We start from the raw sequence: 23,657 nt of genomic DNA on the forward strand, positions 1-23,657 counted from the left end.
CAGTAGCAGTAGAGTCACAAAAGATTCAGCACAACTTTTCAGAAGATAGGGCGTTAAGCCGTCCACTCCTGCACCTTTGGACACGTCAAGGTCACAAAGAGCCTTTAGCACTTCACGATGGGAGAACTGAAAGCGTGGAAGGCGTATTTCATGGACTGGGACGTTCTGGAAGCCTGCTGCGTGGGCTGGGTGCAGAGATGTTGCATTGAATACGCTTTGAAAGAATGCCGCAAAAAGGTTTGCAGCCTCGTCAGATGTAGTTGCTATAGCGTTACCGTAATTCACTGTCTTCGGAATTTGGTTACTTGTCTTCTGAGATTTCACAAACTTCCAAAACATGGAGGGGTTGTTCTTTAAATTCGACTGCAAGTTGTCCAGGTGTCTACGGTAGCAGGAGTCAAGAAGCTCGTTATAGGAAGATTCCACCAGTCGGAGTGCATTCCTGTTCTCGTCGGTTTTGTTGGCGAAGAATCTTTTGCGCGCTTTTCTCAATTTTTTTCGCTGGTTACGACGTTCAGCATTCCACCAGGGCTTTCTGCTAATACCGTGATTATTACTTCGGCGACGAGGTACCTTCAATTGAAAAACTTCATACAGTTTGTCATAGAACAAGACAACATTACCATCGATAGAAGGCGCCTGGAGATATTAATTCCAGTTGATCGTAGAAAGCTCAGAATTAAGATAGAGACAATCGCATCGCCGGAAGTCGAAATCTATAGCATCTGGATCGCGTTCAGTTTGAGCGGGTACGAAACTGCTACATCCATTTGTATTAGCACTGGCGGGTGATGATCATCTGTTGGTAGAAGGGGCAAGGCATGCTGAGAAACTTCTAAGATGTCCGACGAGCTCGTGAACACAAGATCAAGCACTCTACTATTACGATTCGAAATGGAGTTGATTTGCACCAGACCGCTGGCGGAGATTGATTCGGTTAGAGAATTTTTTTTTAATCTTTATTAAAGTGTTTGTTTCGGTTAGAGAAATTTCTTGCTCGCTAGATGCATTTACGGGAAGCAAGCCGTTGATTATCGTCGTCAAAACGCCACTGAAGGTAAGGGAGATTGTAATCCCCTAGCAGTAGAATGATATCGTTGTCCAAAGACATGTCAGAAACTCGTTGAACGGCGGAGAAATGGGCGGAGTAGAGCGCTGGATCAGATTTTGGACGCAGGTAAATTCCGAAGATATATACGGATCGATTTGGAAGTTTCACGCACAATACGACTTGCTCGAGTTCGATGCAGCCATCGAGGGTCACCTCGAAACAATTCAGTTCATGTTTCACAGCAATTAGCACACCCCCACCTCTACAAAGGTTGCTGGTGGACTCACTACGTTCACAACGAAATATCGTGTAGTCCGACGAGAGTTCTGAATTGCATATATCAGACCGTAGCCACGTTTCGGTTAAAACCACTATGTCGTAATCACAAGCCGACAATCGTAGTTACAAATCCGTCGTTTTCGTGCGTAGGCCCCTGACATTCTGGTAGTAGACGCACAAGAATTGCGCATCATTTCGAGCAATGACGTTGGAACTATTTTCAGCAAAATGAAGCGTTGCGGCATTTTAGCTGGAATCGGGATTTTTTACACGAGTTGAACTGGTCGTATTGAGATCGTACTTGCCTGAGAAACGTTGTTGGAAGGTCCCTTCACCTGTCTCAAGCACAGGGCCGGGACGGCTGATGATCGCTGGCTGGAGTGACTCGACTGTGATGAGCGGAAACGGACCTTCCACAAGGCGTCTCGGTGTCCAATCGAAGTGATTTACAGCTGGGTGAAGCATTGCTGCGTGACGGCTGGAATCGGGAATCTTTTCAGGAGAAGGACTGAACGAATTGAGCGCGTACTCGCCTGAAAATCATTGTTGGAAGGTCCCTTCACCTGTCTCAAACACAGGGCCGGGACGGCTGATGATCGCTGGCTGGAGTGGCTCGACTGTGTTGATCGGATAAGGACCTTCCACAAGGCCAGAGGCAAGTGTGCGTCCCGGTGTCCGATGGAAATGATTTACGGCTGGATGAAGCATTGCTGCGTGACGGCTGGAATCGGGAATCTTTTCGGAAGAAGAACTGAACGAATTGAGCGCGTACTTGCCTGAGAATCGTTGTTGGAAGGTCCCTTCACCTGTCTCAAACACAGGGCCGGAACGACTGATGGTCGCTGGGTGCAGTGGCTCGACTGTGATGAGCGGATAAGGACCTTCCATAAGGCTAGAGGCAAGTGTGCGTCCCAGCGCCCGATCAAGAATGTTTTCAGATGGTCCTTGCGACATGTTGGCCAGAATCAAAAAGGTTCACATTAGGAACAGATTCCTCTAATTGCTGTGTCGAAAAATCTATCCGTTGTCGCGCTGACTTTCTGTCTTTTTTTTCTGACTTTTGTCGTTTAGCAAAAATAGCAGCATTTGTAACAGCGCAACACATCCGTAGCCTCCACAACTCTGCACCTCTCCCAGCCGTTGTTCACTCGTTGACGATTAATCAGATAATCGAACCCTCGAACATCCGTTTCAATTGTGGCTGACATTGTGTTGTTTTTCCGTTTTTACGTAAGACGTGAGTAGTGAGTTTAGAATTCCGTTCGAGGATCAGCTTCTTCCAGAGTAGACTCAGAACGATTCACCGAAAGTTGCAAAACTGCCGCTTGATTGTTTCGTTCAGCAGCCAAGGTCTACGGAAGATTAGATCTGCCAGGTTCAGTTTTCAGGAAGTCGAGTCAAGTACGAGACACTGAAGACGGCCTTACTGTTGAGGTCGAAATACGTATCTGTCAAGATACAATTAAGTGGTGGAATTCAATGGAATTGTACAAACTCGTCTTATGACAAGTAAATCCTTGAGTTAAGCGTCGCTTATACTATGTTCGCACTATGGCCTGAATAACAGAGCATGCAGAGCAGAGCAGAGCATGTGTATAAGGAAAATCACCCAATTACGGCATCAAATATTAAAATCTTAAGAAATGTCTCTTCCCCATGGAAACTCGATGTAGCTGAGAGTTTGGAAATCCACCGACAGGTACAAACAGCGCTGTTGAATAAGGATCAGGGAAATGGCAGCTCTTGGCTCTTCAAGTTTCTACCTAAACAATAAAGTAATTTACAGTATAGGTAAATAAAGTAGGCAAATAAGATTAGATTAGGTACCTAGCGTAGTATAAATAGTGTAAGTTGCGATTGTTTTCTTCAAGTCGAGTCGAGTACAAGACACTGAAGACGACCACACAGTTGTGGTCGAAATACGTATCTGCAAAGATAACGAAAATTAACTAGTGGAATTAAATGGACAGTACTTAATTCGTCTTAGACGGTTTAATACATTCCACTAAAAGAGCTTAATATATTTTTCTGAATAACATGTTATTCATATTATCGACAAAAGAAAGCACATCAAGATAGCCGAATAACATGTTACAAGGCTCTAGTGCGAACATAGTATTAGCTTAAATACGCGGCAAGGGCGCTGTAAGTCGGCCGAGGACGTATGCATCAGCGGTAAGTACCACCGACTCACTAAACCGAGACGAGATGAGCAGGTGAACTACACCCTTTGTGGTTCCTGCTGCTTGCTGCGAGAGACCCGTGACCACGAATCTCGCATTCTTGCGGGGAATAGCCAGTTTTGTCGCAAATTCTTGGCTAATTAGTGACACTTGGGATCCCGAATCTATCAGAGCTCGAGCTTCGTGAAGCACTCCGTTCTTGCCTTTGATTTGTACTATTGCTGTTGGCAGCAGAATAGTCGATCCCGATAATGTCAGTGTTGCCGATCGAGAACTTCTTCGTTTCCATAATCGTCGTGAATCGTTGTCTACGATGCAAGACTGCATCCTCTTCGGTGAAAGGCTTGTTATTCCGTCTCCCTTACGCAAACATGGCCTCGTCGAGCTCATTGGGCCGATGGTTCGTATGTTGGCCGTCACTTGATACAGAGATTGTCGATTTTGTAAGAGCATGCTGGCCATGCGCTTTGACAGCCAAATTCCCCGCTTCAGCTGTACCTGTGCCATGGTCCAAGTCCGTTTAGACTACGCCGGTCTTATCAACGGTGACTACTATTTGCTCGCCGTGGATTCCTTCTCGAAATGGCCAGAAATCATACGAACCCGTCAAATCATGGCGTCTACAACTATCACCATTCTTTGCAACATTTTTACAGGTATGGTAAAATGTTCCACAGTATCAACTGTGGAATGGTATAGCACCAAATGATACAAAACGCAAAATAGAATTATACCAAACAGCCATAATTAACTGATGTGAATAATGCCAAATAGCCATTAATTTAACAACTTATGTGAATTATGCCAAACGGCCCTCAATTTGACACTGCATACAAGTTATGCCAAACGGCCTTTAATTTGACATCGCATTCAAATTATGCCAAGCGGGGTATCGCCGTTTTCTAAAGTTCTTTGAGATCACGTGCCGTTTAATATCAAATCGCCATTAATATAAAATCCGGTCCCAGTTCTGTTATTTTCGAAAACATAAAAATCGATACCGTCCATCGACAAAAGAGGGAACGGTCGAATAGCAAAGAGCGTGCGACAACTGTATTGTCTGTGGAGGTACTCATGTGTCCACTGCAAGCGAAGATATCTTCTGCAAATGTACCTGCGGGTAGATATGTGTCTATAATACAGTTATTACTGCCTGATGTTAATCATTGAGCCCATCTGTGGGTATAATTCATCGATTCGTACCTCTTTAACGATCTATATAAACTAACTTGTGTTTCAAATGAATCCATATCCAACTGAACACGTCTCATTCAACATATCTAGCCAAGTTCTTACAAACTAACATGTATCTCCGTTCGCACTATCCCGCTTCCGGCCGATTCAAATCGATCTACATGATTCCTCGCAATTCATCTCGCCGAAACGATGACGAACACGACGACGATATTTCGGACGATTCAATGTCCAACTGTTCGACTATTCCATCGCTTCCCGCTTCGCCGATGCCAGCAGCTACGGACAGCGAAGACAACTCCGACTCGATGGCATTCCACCGGGGCAACCTTTCGTCGGCTGCCGGAGGTTCCAGCTCGGCGTCACCCGGTAGCGGAAAATCCGGTCGACCCTGTCAGTACAATTTCCTCGTCAATTTGGGTAAGTTTGTATTGTTGACTATGATAGCCACCCAAGATTATAGATTCTAATGTTTGTTTTGTCATCTGTTCAACAGATCCCGCGCTCAACAGTACCCAGAGGATAGCGATCCTGAAAAAGAAGATCCAGGAGCTCCGCAAAACGTACAACGCCATAAAGGCCGAACTGGCAAGCATCGATCGTCGACGGAAGAAGCTCCGCAGACGCGAACGCGAAAACAAGAAACAGGCCAAAATAGCCGCCGGCGCAGGGAACAGCTAGGCTGTCGTCCGACGGCACCCGATTGAATTGTAACTATAGGCCACATCTGATGAAATTTATTTACACTCGTTTAATTTATAATATTTTACAAGTCTATAGTGCGGCACTATTTGTAGGTATACAGATCATAATTGTGTGATGAGATTTTGGGCTAAGATTCTGGTGGAGCAAGACCCGAGAGGCCATCAACACAAGAACGTGATTAGGTTGTAAGTCATATTAAGTGTAAAACATTTTTTTTAGAATCCCATTTCCCAAATGTGCTTGTTCGCAAAGGGGTGCTCCGCCAGAGGTAGATTAAACTGTGTTTCGATCATTTCAGAATAGCGCAAAAGTGTGCTTTGTAAATTAGACGAATTAGGCATATTGCACTTTACAGTTAGGTTTTACTCAAACTTGTTTGCGATCTGTTATTGTTTCTAGGGAGATTTTTTATTACGCTTGAGCAATTGATGTTCCGCGTTTAAATGGTTTGAGATTCTTTCTAGCAACTATTAATATAGTGTCCAACATGTCATGCAATTTTAGCCATTAGTATTTGCTAAACATAAGAAACTAGTTTAGGCTCTTTATATAGTGTTGTACAAACTGTGAATTTCAATACAACACAAAAGACTTCATTCATGTTCTATTAATAATCGTTAGGGTGGGAAGAAAAGTTGAAATTGCTTCGCTCCTCCAACGTTTTGATCATATTTGATACTAATTTATGATTTAAACTTTTGATGTATTGATTTGTCAGATGATCCATTAGGTATCCATTGTTCATTGAAAATGTGATGTGATTTTAAGCATATCAACAATTCGGATAGAAACGTATCATCGCTCTCACGGGAGGACTGGTGGTCCAACAACCAACCCACAGTTTATTATTTGAAATCTTGAAATTTTAACTATCGTTTATAGGTACGTTACATCTGATCTGTCTAAATACAGGTAACAGATCCGTTTCACCTTCATTTTTTAGTACGAAATTTATTTGCAAAATTAAATAAGAGGTTTGAAGGCACTTGATTTTTCAAAGCACCCTAACAGTCATTTGCGTGAAAGGAATAAAAAGCAAATCAACCGTACCGTCAGCAGCTGCCGGCGTCTATTATTGATAAGCATGTTGTTCGGTGACGAATGTTAAATGTAAATAAACGGTATACATCATCAATAAAAAAGAAACCTCCGATGAATGCTCACATTTAACCACCACCAATCATATAATATATGATTTCACTGTGCTTGTTGTATGTAGTGCCCTGGTTTTTCGATTTATTGGAAATCAGAAAGAGTAATCCGTACTCAAAAATCTGACGATAAGCGAGTGAGCAAACAATTAATTCTTCTTGGGCGCATGTCACCCTATAGCATAATCTGTATTACACATTTAAATACACTCACAAGTACATATACACACAGAGATGGCTATTTAAATAACAAATAAGAATTATATTGCAAATAAAATAATCTTTGTCTTTTTATTCACATTTTTCTAGGACATCCGAAACAACTTCCTCGATGCAAAATCGCCGAATCAAATCATACGGCAATGTGTCCAGCATCTGATGCCCTTTCGATGGTAAGTTTATTTCCAACAATCAGTCATATTAACAATTCAGCATTTTGAAAAACAAAATCAGCAATATAAAACATTGCATGACAAGCATTAATTAGCAAATGTATTTATGAACCGCTTTTTACATGTGTGCATTGAGAGATAATCGCCATTAATCCTCTCAATACAAACGGCGAGTAGTCATAGAATTTTTTTTCAAAAAAAAAATTCTTGGTCCATTCGTGCTAACCTGGCCGGTGGAGCAAAGCGAATGGTAAGTTCCTTTCCGATCAGTCACGCGAACTACATGGAGACATGGGAAATACTCGCGACGCACTATGACATGAAAAAGTACACAGTGCTTGCTCTTGTGCGGGAGTTTGTCGATCAACCGCTTGTCATCAACGCAGCTGGTCTGAAAAAACTTGTGACAACTTCTGACGACGTCATCCGACAGTTGAAAGCTCTGGGAAACGAGTACGAGATCCCGGATCCCTGGCTTATCCATGTATTGCTCGAAAAAGTTGACCGAGAAACCCGTACACTATAGGCGCAGAAGATCATTGGCGAGGAAAATCTGCTGTTCGCTGATTTCATCGAGTTCTTACAGAAACGCTGTGACGCTCTGGAGACTTGTGCAGCGTTCTCAAGGAAACCAGGAGAAAGTGTAAAGAACGACATTTCGAAAAACAGTGTAGCTCCCTAGCCAAGGTCACGGGGGTTGACGGTACTGAAGATAATATTCATCTGTGTATCATATCACATTTGGAGCACTTCAGTGCGCCTCTAACGATTCACAGTGGATCGGCTGCTTTGCAGACTGAGCCCCTGATCGTATGTCCCGGCATACTTATCAGGTATAGCTCTTTACATGGAGGATCCGCTAGGGCTCATTAGCACTCTCCAAGGGGTCGGGAAATTAATCAATTTCTCGTCAACTGGAAGTAGCGAAGCCAACGCGTGGCCATAGGTAGGATAGGATAGGTTGTAATATAGATTGAAATTGAGAAGTCTACTTTGTATTTTAGAGGCATTCAATTTTCAGAATGTTTTCAATTGGGAGTGGAGAACTATTTAGACTTGATAAGAAAATTATTTTGAGCTTTTTAGTGGAATGTTTTCACCTGTCATAAGACGAGTTTGAACAATCCCATTGAATTCCACCACTTAATTGTATCCTGACAGATACGTATTTCGACCTCAACAGTAAGGCCGTCTTCAGTGTCTTGTACTTGACTCGACTTGGTCAGTCGAGTCAAGTACAAGACACTGAAGACGGCCTTACTGTTGAGGTCGAAATACGTATCTGTCAGGATACAATTAAGTGGTGGAATTCAATGGGATTGTTCAAACTCGTCTTATGACAGGTATTTAGACTTATCAAGATTTACATCAGGTTGAAAAATTCAAAATAGTAATGTCATAGCAAACCAGAAATCAGCCAAGAAAAAACGTAGGATTAAAAAATAGATTGATCACAAAATGAAATAATAATACCTAAACATTTTAGATTCAGTAATTAAACAGAATTTATTTTTTTTATTTTTGTTTCAGAAATGGTTTAGAGCAGTCAAGGTAGAAGTTTACTGTACTATTGGATAGAAAAATATTAAATTGAAAATCTGAGATAGAAGAGAGACAGAAGAAAAAAGTGGAGGTTGAGATTATAAAAGAGAAAAAGAGATTGATAAAAGGAGAAAACAGATATTGATAGATAGAAGAAGGACATAGGATTTGTAAGGCAATACTCAACAATTCTTTTGTAGTTTTATACATACTGTATCTAACAATGACTAAAACACTAATAAGACAAAGTTATAAAAGACCTTTATGTTGAAACATAACAGACAGACAACCGACAACAACACAATGACAATAACAGATCTAAAATATAGAAGACAAGTATAGTGTTTTACATTAATTATACAACTCACAATAATAGAAATGACTATCAACGAGTAGTACATATTTTTAATAATGTTATTCATATACATCAATGCTTCATAATCGTAAAATTCATTCATTTAGCTAGGAAATAGACGCAATGAAGCATTAATGGTAATTACCATACGATTGATAACTGACTCTTGGACCAGATTTTAAAGACTTGAATTTTGAAGAGCGGAATAGAACATGACCATTTGACTACTGAAATTTATGATATCAGACAGTACTGTAAAGGATATGACGCCATAATCTTGATCAACCGCCAAAATAATGGAAGCTCTCAGATTAATATGTCGATTTATTGCAATAGTACTTAAATTAATTTATTGTATATTTACGATACCATTTAAATTATTCCATGTTGAAACAAAGTCCACTAGTATGATCCCATCACATTACATCAAAGTGTTATGGCTCAACTGCGGTGGTGGGGCGCGGTGACGCGTTTTGACAGAGAATACAGAATTACTGTCAAGATGCGCCGTTGCGTTAATCGCTGTAGAACGGCCTTTACTTGGAGATGGCATCAGTACTACCCGTTGTCAACATAGACTACTATTCGGTATTGAATGTCGGCTCCAAGAAAACATTAAATCAACTTTACATATTAATTATTCGGAAAACATTCATGCGCGTGATGAGCTTTCATTATTATTATTATTTGTTTTTAAACTGACAGACTGCGGGAAGGGAAATGTATCGGTATAATCACAATACGAACCCATACCACAGTGACCTAGTGAGCAACATAGCTTGAGTCGTCTGCTAGTATTGTGTATCACATGGAGAGCCCAGCCGAGATACCAGTCTATTAAGACTACAACTGGTCAACTCTAGAAAAAAAAAAGCATTTCGAAAAACAGTGTAGCTGAGAAGAAATTTCAAGCCTTTCATACAAGTACTTCACTGCAATCGTGTGTACAGTGTCATAAGGATCATCCAACTTTACACTGCCAGCAGTTCAAAGCCATGGATGTATCGGTTAGAAGGGAATTGACACTCACCGCAAAATTGTGTTCAATTGCTTGCGTGCATCCCATACAGCAAAACGATGTCAATCAAAATCGAAATTAGACTCCAATCAAAATCAGTTTGCCGCACTCCACAGTGCAACCAGCGGCACCATACACTACTTTGTCAACAGGAAATCAAGCCTGCGGAGAAAAAGCAGGAAGCTCAAGGAAGTCGGGAACCAGCATTGGATACCTCCACGATTTCTACAAACGTCACGCAGGCGGTTATTAAACAGCAAGGTTCGTCTGCATTCGCATTGCTACCAACGGTGGTGGCCAACATTCGAGGAGGTGATGGGAAGCTACACGCGGTAAGGATTCTGATCGATTGTGGTTCCCAAGCATCTCTGATCACTTCGGAATGTGTCAAGCATCTTGGGTTGAGGCGCAAGAATGCTTCTCTTGAAGTCTCTGACACCGGTAGTGGTGAAGTAGTCGGGTTCTACAGTCGGCGTAGTCTCATTGATGATTTCATCACGTTTCAACATGGAAACCAAACTAACGCCAGTAGCATATATTATGGGAAAGCTCACGGCATCTCCGTGCCAGCGTTTCAAAAAATCAACCAGGATTGGTGGACATCATACTTGGCTCGGATGTCTTCTTGTCTTTACTCGAAGTAGGGCAGGTCAAGGACGCGGATGGTATTCCTGTAGCACAGCGTTCTATCTTCAGATGGATGGTTGCGGGAAGGATCTCGAAGTAATTTTGTACGCACACACATCACTCGATGGTAAATCTTCACCAGGCATTTGACATCGACCGCACCTTGCGATTATTCTGGGAGGATCAAGAGCTACGTCAAGCTAAGCAATGGACACAAGAAGAGCAAATGGTCGTTGATTACTTCAACTCGACACACGCACGTTCGGATGATGTTCGTTTAATCGTTAGATTGCCTATGGATACATCGAAACAACAACTGGGAGAATCGTTAAATGCAGCAGTCAAACGTCTACGTGCAATGGAACGCAAATTCGAGAGCGACAGTAGTTTCAAGGAAATATATGTCGCCTTTATGCAGTAGTATCAAGATTTGGGCACCATGAAGCTAATTCCGGAGACAGAAATCCAAGCCGATTGTAAAACGACATATTATATGCCGCATCATGGGATTGTAAAGATAGCAGTACGACCAAATTACGAGTCGTATTTGACGCTTCATGTGCCACGACCTCTGGAATTTCGTTAAACGACCTGCTACTCGATCCTCCAAATATCAACTTTTATGATCTTTTTGATGAAATGATGGACTTCCGATTCTACAAGGTGGTAGTTACGGCTGACGCAGTCAAAATGTATCGTCAATTATTAACGCACCCTGATGATCGAGACTACTTACGAGTAGTGTGGAGAAACTCGTCGGAAAAGTTTATACAACACTTCCGGCTTCAAAGTGCTTTTTCAACTATAGGGCTTTCCGGCCACCCTCGTAAATGGAATACCTACGTGGCCGACGTAACCAACAGAACATCGGCAATACTAGAAATCCTGCCACGCAGGATTATGCTGCATCGAACAAAAATCCAGCCGATTGTGTATCACGTGGGATATCTCCAGTCGAACTTATCGATCATCATTTGTGGTGGTCGGGACCTGCGTGGTTGGCTAAAGATTCCGTTATCTGGCAGCAAAACATCGCATCAGTAGAATACGATGACACTACATTGGAGGTACGTCAACGTTTTTCAAACACTAAATGTCAACATTGCCGTGCCGTACGAGATCGAAAGGCACTTTTTGAACTGTCGGTCGACTATTGCGGCAGCATGCCGACAGCTGGCGTGCATAAAGCGATTTATCTTCAATATGCGATCCAAATCATCGACTCTACGAAAAACGATCTGGGCTTATACTACCATCCGAGTTGCGCGAGGCAAGAATGCAGCTTGTTAGATTGGCTCAGCATGAACACTACCAAGAAAGTCTTTAGCGACGAAGAACGAAGTCTTTCCAAAATCCAAAATCAGCAGCTTGTACCCATTCCTAGAAACAATCTGGGTCGGAGGGCGTTTGCAGCAGTCATCGTTCTCTTTCGAGAAGAATCATCCAATGATTCTTCCAAAAGCCCATCGCGTTTCACGACTGATTGTTGAAGAGTGGCACCTGCAGAATTGTCACGCTGGCCCTTCGCTTTTGACAGCAACGATTAATCAGGCCTACGGGATTCAAGGTTGTCAACATTTGATCAAGCAAGTTATTCGTAGTTATGTAAAATGTTGTCGGCAGAAAGCAAAATGCCTTCCAGCAGCGCACGTGACTGCATTTCGACCCTTCAGCCACGCTGGTGTTGATTACGAGGGTCCAATTATGGTACGATGCAGTAATACTTGTGGCGTACGATACTCGAAGGGATATATAGTCGTCTTCGTGTGTCTCTCGAGCAAAGCGGTTCATCTGGAAGTTGCAGATACGTTTCTCGGCGCATTCAAACGTATGATTGCACGCCGAGGTTACGGCAATGAATTGTGTTCCGACAACGTAACAAATCTAGTCGGTGCTGATCGTTAACTGATGGAAATCTACAAAGCTACACAAGCCCATAGCAAGACAACTAAGCCTTTCTTTAGTAATCTTGGCATTCGTTGGAGGTTCATTCCACCATCCAGTCCGCATCAAGGTGGCATTTGGGAAGCCGCTTAGAGCGCTAAAGGGCTACTGCGGTCTGCGATCGGAAATGAGAAATTAACGTTCGAGAAGCTGTCAACCGTTCTTTGCCAAATAGAAGCATGTCTTAATTCGAGGCCGCTCACCCCATTTAAACTCAGCTGATAGCTTCGAGGCCCTTACATCTGGGCATTTCTTGGTTGGGCAGCCCTTAAATCTGTTGCCGGAGCTGGACGATACGCATCTGAAAGTAAATCAGTTAGATTGTTGGGAGAAAGTACAGAGACTTACATTTAAGTTCTGAAATCGGTGGCGTGATGAGTATATCGCCACCCTGCCTGGTGGTAAATGGAAGAATCGTGAAAATAACATTAAGCTAGACCAGCTCGTTCTGATTAAAAATGACAATGTACCGCCCACTGCTTGGGAGTTGGCGCTGTAGTAGCGGTTCACCCGGACAAACGTGTTTTAGTCCGCACTGTTACGCTTCGTCGGGGAAAATCAGAATATAAGCGTCCGGTACAGAAGCTGTGCCCTCTTCCAGATTGAGTATTTGCCTCAAGGCGGGGAGGATGTTCGGAGATATGCGTCAACTTTCCTTCCCCTCGATTAATCTCAACGCACCCTAATTATTATTGTCACCTTGGCTAGCGCGAAGACCACCTATTTACCTATACAGCTAAGTACCCTATTGCTTAGGTAGAAACTTGAAGAGCCAAGAGCTGCCGTTTCCCTGATCCTTATTCAACAGCGTTGTTTATACCTGTCGGTAGATTTCCAAACTCGCAGCTACATCAAGTTTCTATGGGGAAGAGAGATTTCTTAAGATTATAATATTTGATGCCGTAATTGGGTGATTTTCCTTATACACATACTCTGCTACCTTAGATCTAAATTCGTTATGTAATCTCTTATCGTTTTCTCTTTTCGCCTTACTTACTTCCGCCATATGTTCCTTGAGCCTTACATCTAATGATCTTTTTGTTTGGCCTAGGTACATAATTTTTTTCACATTGGGAAGAACTTATTTTATAAACGCCTGCCTTATTTAACATTTCTACTTTATCCTTCGTTGAACCCAATAGAGACTTGAGTTGGTTGCTTCTACTGGAGAATGCTAGATCGATGCCGAATTTCCTTAGTCGAGTGCGTAGCTGGTTGGTGATGTGTTTATCATATGGGACCGAAACTCTTTCTAGCGGCTCATCGATCGGTCAGCGTTGTAAGTCCATTTCGTCGTAGGGTCCTTTCCTTCTTGTCGATGATCGCTCGTATAGTCCTCTCCTGGTATCCGTTGATCTTCGCTGTTTCCAAGAAATGTTGTAGTTCCTTTGTTTTTCCTTCTTCGCTCAGGAGTATCGTCTGCATCATGTGATGAGATAAAAGATATTTCAGTTACTAGATAAAGATTGTCGCTTCGGTTCCCTTTGTTCTGCTGTCCGGAACATGTTGGGTACCAAGCTGTCAAATCGTATGGATTTTCCTTCTTTGACATTTAGCTCCCCTATCCTCGCCAGCAAAAAATGTTCCGGACAGCGACGACAGCGACAATCTTTATCTAGTAACTAAAAAATCTTTTGATGAAATGCTGCCATTTTATATTGATACGAATGGTTCGATGTGTATGGGATGACTCTCATGGTGTTCGTGCACGGGTAAAAAATCCGTTCCCAGAAATGAGAAAATAATTCATGATTCCATGAATCCGTCGTGTTTTCATGCTATGAAAATACACTATGAATATAAATCATGATTTCATGATTTATTTTCGCGTAACGCAACCAATGCGTTACAATTTTGTTGTTAGGATCGACAGAATAAAAAAAAATTCAACAGGGGATTTGAACACTGAGTGAGAGTCCGGCGTTCTACCTCTCAGCCGTTCTTACTTCTTGGGAATGAAGTGTTCGAAGTATAACCGGTTATGCATACTGTCGACTGATGAGGATTGCCTAGTACCATGAATAATGTTCCTGAAATCATGAATTATAATCATGGTTTCATGAACTGACCTGATTCATGATTTCATAATTTTTTATTCATGCATGTGGGTATGCATTTGTTTCCGTGTGGGCTTCCTGTAAATTTCGAGGATCAATGTTGTATTTTCTTCCCTGATGACCAGTAGATCCAAGAAAGGTAGTTTACCTTCTTTTTTCTCTTCGAAGGTGAATTTGATGTCCCTATGCACGTTGTTTATCGCTACCAAAATCCTGGGTAGATCCTTTCGGTTGATGATACTGAAGATGTCATCGACGTATCTCCACTATTTCTCGGGTAGTATTCCTTGTTCCTGTAGGTTGTTCTCCAGATTCGCCATGAAAAACGGTGATAGCGGATTTCCCATCGGTGCTCCCTTCGTCTGTTTGTAGTAGTTGTCACGGCAGTGCTGGAGGTTTTGAGGGTGGCGACATAAAGAAGAGCAGTGAATTTCAGGAGCCTGTCTTTACGAAATCATTGGTTTTCGTTCCGGAAGCGAAACAGCATGAACGAGTGCTGGGTGCTTTTCGACGAACGAATATTGGACGCGGTGGTGGCCCAGATGAATCACCGCAGCAGTGTCAGATGCTTCTTTTGTGTAGATTTTCTATTCTCTTTCCCGTTCTACGGTTTTTGGCGGCCATGGCATAGGACATCTCAAGTTCTGCAACGGAAAACCTATTAGGCAATTATTTTAAACCGGAAGGATCGAATCAGATATTAGGAAGTCAGTATGGCAAAGATACGGCGCTGGTGGCCCTGGCGTGCGCTGACGAATGCCTATTTTGGAGGTGGACAACAATTTATTTATTTATTATCAGACTAAGGCCGGAGTGGCCTGTGCTGCACATAAAAGTCTTCTCCATTCAGCTCGGTCCATGGCTGCACTTCGCCAACCACGCAGTCTGCGGAGGGTCCGCAAATCGTCCTCCACCTGATCGATCCACCTTGCCCGCTGTGCACCTCGCCTTCTTGTTCCCGTCGGATCATTGTCGAGAACCATTTTCACCGGATTACTGTCCGACATTCTGGCTACGTGCCCGGCCCACCGCAGTCATCCGATTTTCGCAGTGTGAACGATGGATGGTTCTCCCAACAGCTGATGCAACTCGTGGTTCATTCGCCTCCTCCACGTACCGTCCGCCATCTGCACCCCACCATAGATGGTACGCAACACTTTCCTTTCAAAAACTCCCAGTGCGCGTTGGTCCTCCACGAGCATCGTCCAGGTCTCGTGTCCGTAGAGAACTACCGGTCTTATAAGCGTTTTGTAGATAGTCAGTTTGGTACGGCGGCGAACTCTATTCGATCGGAGCGTCTTGCGGAGTCCAAAGTACGTACGATTTCCAGCCACTATGCGCCTCCGCTGGAATCGTTATCGACGGTCACCAGTGAGCCCAAGTACACGAATTCTTCAACCACCTCGATTTCGTCACCACCGATAGAAACTCGTGGTGGGTGGCTTACATTGACCTCTCTTGAGCCTCTTCCTATCATGTACTTCGTCTTCGACGTGTTGATGACTAGTCCAAACCGATTAGCTTCGCTTTTCAATCTGATGTAGGCTTCCTCCATCCTCTCAAAGTTACGTGCCATGATATCAATGTCGTCGGCGAAACCAAATAACTGGACGAACTTCGTGAAAATCGTACCACTCGTGTCAATCCCTGCCCTTCGTATTACTCCCTCCAAAGCGATGTTGAATAGCAAACACGAAAAACCATCACCTTGTCGTAACACTCTACGCGTTTCGAAGGGACTCGAGAATGCCCCTGAAACTCGAACTACGCACATCACCCGATCCATCGTCGCCTTGATCAACCGTATCAGTTTATCCGAAAATCCGCTTTCGTGCATTAGCTGCCATAGCTGGTCCCGATCGATTGTATCATATGCGGCTTTGAAGTCGATAAATAGATGATGTGTGGGCACGTTGTATTCGCGGCATTTCTGCAATACCTGACGTATGGCGAACACCTGGTCTGTGGTAGAGCGTTCACCCATAAATCCCGCCTGGTACTGCCCCACGAACTCTCTTGCAATTGGTGTTAGTCGGCGGCATAAAATTTGGGAGAGTACCTTGTAGGCGGCGTTCAGCAATGTGATTGCGCGGTAGTTGCTACAATCCAGCCTATCGCCCTTTTTGAAGAAGGGAAACGACACCTTCCATCCACTCCTGCGGCAGAACCTCATCCTCCCAAACCCTGGTAATCACCCAGTGCAGCGCTCTAGCCAGTGCTTCACCACCGTGTTTAAACAGCTCTCCTGGTAGTTGGTCAACTCCAGGGGCTTTGTTGTTTTTCAGCCGGCCGACCTCCTCCTGGATTTCCTGGAGATTCGGAGCCAGGTGGACAACAAAGGGATTTTAAATTGGGGAGCATGTTCCAGTTTCATACTTCCATATTATGCAATGCATTTCACACCATTATTTAAAACGAAATACGTATAGAACATTGTTTGCTACTATTGTCGCGGATATTGTGTGAGTCCCAGGTATTCAGTTCAAGCTTTAGTTGGTAACGCGTGGCTCTTCTCGACCTTCCTCCACTCCCTTAGTAGTTAGTGCGAATAAGGGCGTCCATGTGATGTTTTGCTGTACCTGTTACGGATAGCTAGAACATCCCCATTCCTTACACTTACTGGAGACACCTTCTTGCTTCAGAAGTGAATCCTTTCTGCAGTTCTAGTTCTCATAACAAAAAGGATACCATCACGGAGCATTGGATCTGTACAAATTAGGTAGAAGGAACAGGGGAGAAAGAAGAAGACATATGAAAGGCGGAACAAGGAAGATTGAAGAAGAAAAAGGAGGAACGAAGGAAGATGGAAAAGGAAGAAAAAAGATGAAAGAAGGAACAAGAAAGAAGATAGGAGGAAAAAAGAAAGAAGTAGGAGAAAGGAAGAAAAAAAATATAATAGAAAGATGAAAGCTTGCTTTCTTGTTGATTACATGTTTGATATTGTAGCCTAGAAATTTGAACATATCGACATAAGGATAGTGAATCCAGATCAAAATATGATTAGAACACATCGAGATAGAGAGATATCGAGATACGGAGGTTATAGAATGTATGTAGATTGAAGGGACCAAGGAAACCATCGACATAGGGAAAGATAGAGTCGAATAAACAGATAATACTGAATCAACAATTTGACGTCACAAAACACGGTTCAAGGCCACATCTCTTTATCCTCGATTGTGCCCCACGCTTGCCAAGTCGTTCTGTATCTGGTCAGCCCACCTCGTTCGCTGCACTCCACGCCTTCTTGTACCTGCCGGGTCGAAAGCGAACACCATATTTGCAGGGTCGCTGTTCGGCTGTCCCATCGTACTACCGGCTTTAGCTACCTTCTGGATACTGGGTTCGCCGTAGAGATGGGCGAGCTGGGTGATTAATTCTTCGCCGAGGCACATCGTGTTCTTGCACACCGCCAAAGATAGTCCTAATCATCCGTCATTCACCACCAGTCCAACTTTTGTTGCTTCACGTTTAGACGGGTATACAGTTCTGCCACCGTTGCAAATGTTCGACCGACAATATCCAATGATTCGCGAAACAAATAAATTGACTGGATCTGTTGAAAGTCGTACTCCGACTCTTATACTCGACCTGGTAAGCTTTCCAGGGAAGCTGTCTCGTCCACAATTTTCCATAGCTCTGCACGGTCTATACTGTCGTATACCGCATTGAAATCGATGAACAGATGGTGCGTTAGGACCTAGTATTCACGACATTTTAAGGATTTACCATAGAGTAAAGATCTGACCCGTTGACGAATGGCCGTCAACCAAGCCAGTTTAATAACTTCCTATGAACTCATTCACTATTGGTGACAGACGACGGAATATGTTTATAGGCGGCATTAAGGATGGTGCTCCGGTAGCTCCAGGCCCATCTTGATGATCTCATCTCCGATACTAACCAATTGTTACCAGTTGCTTTTTTGGGCTTTAGTTGTTGGATGGCATTCTTAGCTTCCCTCAAGGTGGGGTCCGGTTGGCTTACATCATCCGTTGAGCGCTGAACTGACGTATGTAGTCATCTTTTCCGCTGCCTTGACTCTCACTGCCTGTAATCTCAGCGCCATTTAAATGTTCCTCGTAGTGCTGCCTCCACTATTCGATCACCAAACGTTCATCCGTCAAGATGCTCTCATCCTTATCCCTGCACATCTCGGCTCGCGGCACGAACCCTTTGAGGGATGCGTTGAGCTTCTGGTAAAACTTGCATGTTTCTTAAGAACAGCACAGCTTCGTCGAACCAATCGTGCCGTCTACTTCGTTCCACATACCAGACGTTGCTCTCTGTTGCGTCGTTACTGGCTGCTTTAACTGTATTCGATTAAAAAGGATTCAAAAGCAATCTGACGAGCAATCCCGAAGCAAATTGTCGAGGGACTTCAAATTAATCCTCCAGGGATGCCGAAAAGAATCCTCCAGCGATTCCGAAGGGAGTCCTCCAGGGATGTTGAAGCAAATCGCTGCGGGATTCCGGAGCAAATTTTCGAGAGATTCCGAAGCAAATCATCAAAGGATTCCGAAGCAAATCGTTGAATGATTCCGAAGCTATTCGTCGAGGGAGTCCGAACTAAATCTTCGAGGAATTCCGAAACAAACCGCCGATGCATTCCGAAGCGAATCGTCTAATGATTCTGGTGCAATTCGTCAGAGGGATTCCGATCGTCGAGGGATTTGGAAACAATTTGTCGAAGTATTCTGAATCAAATCGTCAAGGAATTCCGAAGAAAATCTCCGAACGATTCCGAAACAAATCTTCGGACGATTTCAGAGGAGTTCCGAAGGAAATCAACGAGAGGTTCTGAAGCAAATGCTCCGTAGATTATGAAGGGTATCCCTCAACGAATTCTGTGAATTCTTCTGGGTTCCGGTTGGAATACTTCGATGATACTAAAAGGAATTTTTCAGAAATTCCAGTGCAAATTCTTTTCGGATTCTGATGGGATGCCTCTCGGACTCTGATGAGAATCCTTCTCGGATGCTTATGGGAATTGTGAAGATTATCATGCTTCTAGGCAAACGGAAGTCTGCTGGAGAACTGTCACTCCAGTTCGTGATCACATGAATGACCACATGTCTTTGACTGCTGGCGAAGCACCACGATTACTTTGATTGATATTCTGGTGGCTTTCCGTTGTTGTGCATATCCAGCTTACCTAGATGCCTCTGATTGCCTTTTCATAATTAACACCAAGTCCAATTTCACCAAGGAATCTTTCTCAGAAATGAGAAACAAGCTCATTTGTCTTCCACTCATTTCATTATGATAGGATGAATATGTCAGATAACACTTTTGTCTTAAATTTTTTTCAGTAATTAATTATGTTATATGTTGAAAATTGATATCAATGCTAACTAACTTAAGCTTAAGCCCCCATAGATCTACAAAACCAAACTTGCATCAATCTCATTAAGCACCATATTTTCAACTATTATAAGGTAATCCATTGTAATTTTTTTCAAAGAAAAGTCTCGGAACAGCACGACGATAGAAAAAGTCGTTTGCTTGCACATTTCTTCCTATGTTTGCATGTATTCTACCTACATCACCTACATAGAAATTAACTCTGTCTGTTGTATGTCCTCCTAACTGACTGCTTCATCAGTTTTCATCTATACTTTGCTCCGCACGGACGTGTCCATAGTGTCTTCTACACTCTTCGTCTAAATTCCATCAAAAAGTATTTAATTGAATTATCTCTCACAGCACAGTTAGTTGTGTGGATTGAAAGATGAGAGCCCATATAGGCGGGCCTTTCCCGGCAATTGTGTTTATGTGCATCGTTGGGATCGCGTGTGCCAAGCTGTTTGTCAATCCCTATCCAAGCTACCAGCATCTGCAAAAGTATCGCTCCCAATACGATACCAACGACGAAGACGTTGGCGAACCGCTTTTTCTGACACCCTTCATTAAAAATGGTTCTACAGAAGCCGGGCGCAATTTGTCGCATGTGAACAGCGAAGCCATCCCAGAAGACATCGTCAGCTACTCGGGATATCTGACCGTGGATGAAAAGTTAAACTCCAATCTTTTCTTCTGGTACTTTGCCGCACAAAATGATCAGAACAAAGATGCTCCGGTGGTTATCTGGCTGCAAGGAGGTCCAGGTGCTTCTTCGATGTATGGCCTGTTCACTGAAAATGGGCCGTTTTCGGTGGATAACAAACTGAAATTGCATGCAAGGAAATATTCGTGGCACCTCAGTCATCATGTGATCTATTTCGACAACCCAGTCGGCACGGGTTTCAGCTTCACCGATCACGATGAAGGGTACAGCACGAATGAAACCCAAGTTGGAGAAAACCTTCACAAGGCGTTGGTGCAGTTCTTCCAACTGTTTCCCGAATTGCAGAATCGCAATTTTTACGTTACCGGCGAGTCCTATGGAGGAAAATACGTCCCAGCTGTATCTCATGCCATCCATCGCAATAATGACAACGCGAAGATCAAAATCAATCTAAAGGGACTGGCAATCGGTAATGGGTTGTGTGATCCATTCCACCAACTCGTCTACGGAGACTATCTCTACCAGCTGGGTCTGATTGATTCCAATGCCCGTGACAAATTCCACGAGTACGAAAAGAAAGGCCGAGACTGTATTTCCAAAGGCGATTTGAATTGTGCATTCGAGGCGTTTGATGCGCTGATCAACGGAGATATGTATTCCAGTGGATCTTTGTTCAAGAATGTGTCTGGCTTCGAGACCTATTTTAACTATTTGCAAACAAAACCAGACCCCAAGGACGATTACATGGTCAAATTCTTGGAGCAACCGGAGACTCGGAAAGCAATTCATGTTGGAAACAATACCTTCCACGAGTTGGACAGCGAAAACAAGGTCGAGGAACATCTGAAGCTGGACGTGATGAAGTCGGTGGTGCCATATTTGGAAGAACTGTTGAACGCGTACCGCGTAGTTATCTACAACGGTCAACTGGACATTATTGTGGCCTACCCGTTGACTATGAACTTCGTTCAGAAGCTGAACTTCCCTGCTCGGGATCAATATAAAAAAGCACCACGCTACATATGGAAGGTGGACGGTGAAATCGCCGGATATGCGAAAGAAGCTGGCAACTTGGTAGAGGTGTTGGTACGAAACGCCGGACATATGGTTCCCAAAGATCAACCCAAGTGGGCCCTTGATCTACTGATGAGACTTACCCACGGTAAAAGTTATGCTAGAAACGGTTAAGTTAACAGCATGCTGTTATTGTTTAGTGAATATTGAAGATGGAAAAATAAATACATTTAATTTACATTCGTAGAAAAGCGTTTGTTTCAGTTTGCATTTTAAAAGATTTATGACGTAGTTCAAAGTTTTCATTAAATCATAAAAAGAATTCCGCACGTATCAGCCGGATCAGATGCGTTTAGACATTAGTGCTGTCCAATGAGCAGCTCGAAGTAGCTCGAAGTTGTTCCCGTCCTGCTCGTTCTTTTTTGTCAACAAACGGGCATGAGCGTGACAGGAACAACTTCGAGCTACTTCGAGCTGCTCATTGGACAGCACTATTATCAACCACAGCGTTTTCAGTCTGTTTTAGCTCTCAACAGAGTAACAAGTTATTTGTTACACGGTTTTTCAGTACATTGTCTTTGCCATCATTTCGATCGCTTTTGTCGTCGCGATGTGTGAGGTTAAAAACACAATAGAGTTTACTTTCCCGATTGGCAGTGAGAAGCCAAACATGAGCGAAATTGTTCATTTTGTGAAGATGTTGGAGACGGATTACGGCCAAATTGAGGCTGTTTATAGAATATCGCAAGAGAAAGCCGTGTTCATCAAGTTTAAAACTGAGGAAGCATTGCTGCATGCATTGACTTCCAACTCGGAGGATCTAATTTTTCCATTATGCGGATGGAAGAGACGCCGCTGTATGCATGTCTCATGCGGGGGACTACTTTCAATATGTGCGGGTGCACGATCTACCCCCTGAGGTTCCTGACCATGAATTAGCTGTAGTACTGTGGAAGTATGGCGAAGTGAAAAATTTCCCGCTGAACATTGCGACGCGTTTTTTGACGGACGGAATTTGGCTCTTCCTGTCATAAGGAGTAGAAATTTTCAACAAATTAATTCTGCTTGATATTTAATAACAAGTTCTGCATCTCCTCTTCACGATAAATACATGAAACAATCAAATACACGACGTTTTTCGTTGAAATTAGCATTTTAAAGTCTGACTGAATTCGCCTTGTAGTAGACCCCCTGGGGGCCCATAATAGGAAATTGCTTCCCTATAGTCGACACTTCATTTGATTTTCATGTTTCGTTTCGGGACGTTCTTCTTCCCTATTATGGACCCCACAAAATATTTTTATAATGACCACTCTCGTGTTCATTTTTTATAGAATTGTAAAAAATCATCTAATTTTACTTTGCACAGCATTTCCAATGCATGTAATCAAATCATAGGACTGTAAGGAAGGTTCTCCTGATGGAATTTCATAGCAAAATGTTTATATTGTGTTGTAATAATGCAAAAATGGCTGAAGGGTCCATTATTGATTGGGGGTCCACTATTGGGCACTTTACCCTACGACATCTGAGCCTATCAAATAAACGAAATTGAAAAAAAGCAGCGTTTTGCCTTTCTCGTATATACTAAGTATACGTAAAGGCTATATGATCACTCCAAAACCAAACTTTTGATAGAAGGCTCGGAGACCCACAGTGTTATATACCAATCGACTCAGCTCGACGAATTTAGGTGATGTATGTTTGTGTGTATGTATGTATGTATGTGTGTGTGTGTATGTGTACAAATTTTGTAGACACACTTTTTGGAACTTAGCATTACCCGATTTACTCGCAACAATTTGCATTCGACGGGGATTGCGGTCCCATTGTTTGCTATTGAAAATTGGCCTGATCGGACATTGCATTTCGGAATTATTGAAAAATCATTGTTTTTTTCCCAAGGGTCCCCTCTTGGAAAAAAAAAATCAAAAACTTTTTTTAACAATGGTGGGAATGTATAGTAATTAATGCAAAAACATGCAAAATGATAGAAAATATGCGATCTATCCCCCTAAAGTGCTTTTTTGACCTTTCTTATGTGATTTTTTCAGTACATTTTACGATGCACGAGAAAGGTATCATCACCGCTAGGTGGATTAATCTGGTTTTTTTTTATATAATCTACGTCCACAGCC

At 43.0% G+C, this 23,657-nt stretch overlaps 3 protein-coding genes across 8 annotated transcripts in view; 2 read left to right on the forward strand and 1 right to left on the reverse strand.

Annotated features, from left to right (window-relative positions):
* Positions 1-6,843, forward strand: part of LOC134217993 (AT-rich interactive domain-containing protein 4B) — a 53,015-nt gene extending 46,172 nt beyond the window's left edge. For 3 of the 6 annotated variants that reach the window (XM_062696867.1, XM_062696871.1, XM_062696869.1), the window contains 2 exons: positions 4,984-5,127; positions 5,204-6,843. In XM_062696867.1, coding sequence (XP_062552851.1) covers positions 4,984-5,127; positions 5,204-5,388 — 329 coding nt within the window. In that variant the 3' untranslated portion in view covers positions 5,389-6,843. The remainder of the gene's footprint in view (positions 1-4,983; positions 5,128-5,203) is intronic. The other 3 variants (XM_062696868.1, XM_062696872.1, XM_062696870.1) reach the window with 1 other exon arrangement.
* LOC134217995 (ATP-dependent RNA helicase DDX54) overlaps positions 1-23,657 on the reverse strand; it is a 130,002-nt gene that overhangs the window by 38,164 nt on the left and 68,181 nt on the right. The gene's annotated exons all lie outside the window — the stretch shown is intronic.
* On the forward strand, positions 20,090-21,770 carry LOC134214076 (venom serine carboxypeptidase). Its single transcript, XM_062693516.1, has one exon. It carries the CDS (start codon positions 20,230-20,232, stop codon positions 21,691-21,693), a length of 1,464 nt encoding a protein of 487 aa, XP_062549500.1. The 5' UTR covers positions 20,090-20,229; the 3' UTR covers positions 21,694-21,770.

Source organism: Armigeres subalbatus, chromosome 2 (assembly GCF_024139115.2).
Source record: "Armigeres subalbatus isolate Guangzhou_Male chromosome 2, GZ_Asu_2, whole genome shotgun sequence".
NCBI classification, from domain to species: domain Eukaryota; kingdom Metazoa; phylum Arthropoda; class Insecta; order Diptera; family Culicidae; genus Armigeres; species Armigeres subalbatus.

Bases quoted from the DNA above. Each gene is read 5' to 3' on its own strand.
- LOC134214076 (XM_062693516.1), top strand. From the start codon at position 20,230: ATGAGAGCCCATATAGGCGGGCCTTTCCCGGCAATTGTGTTTATGTGC.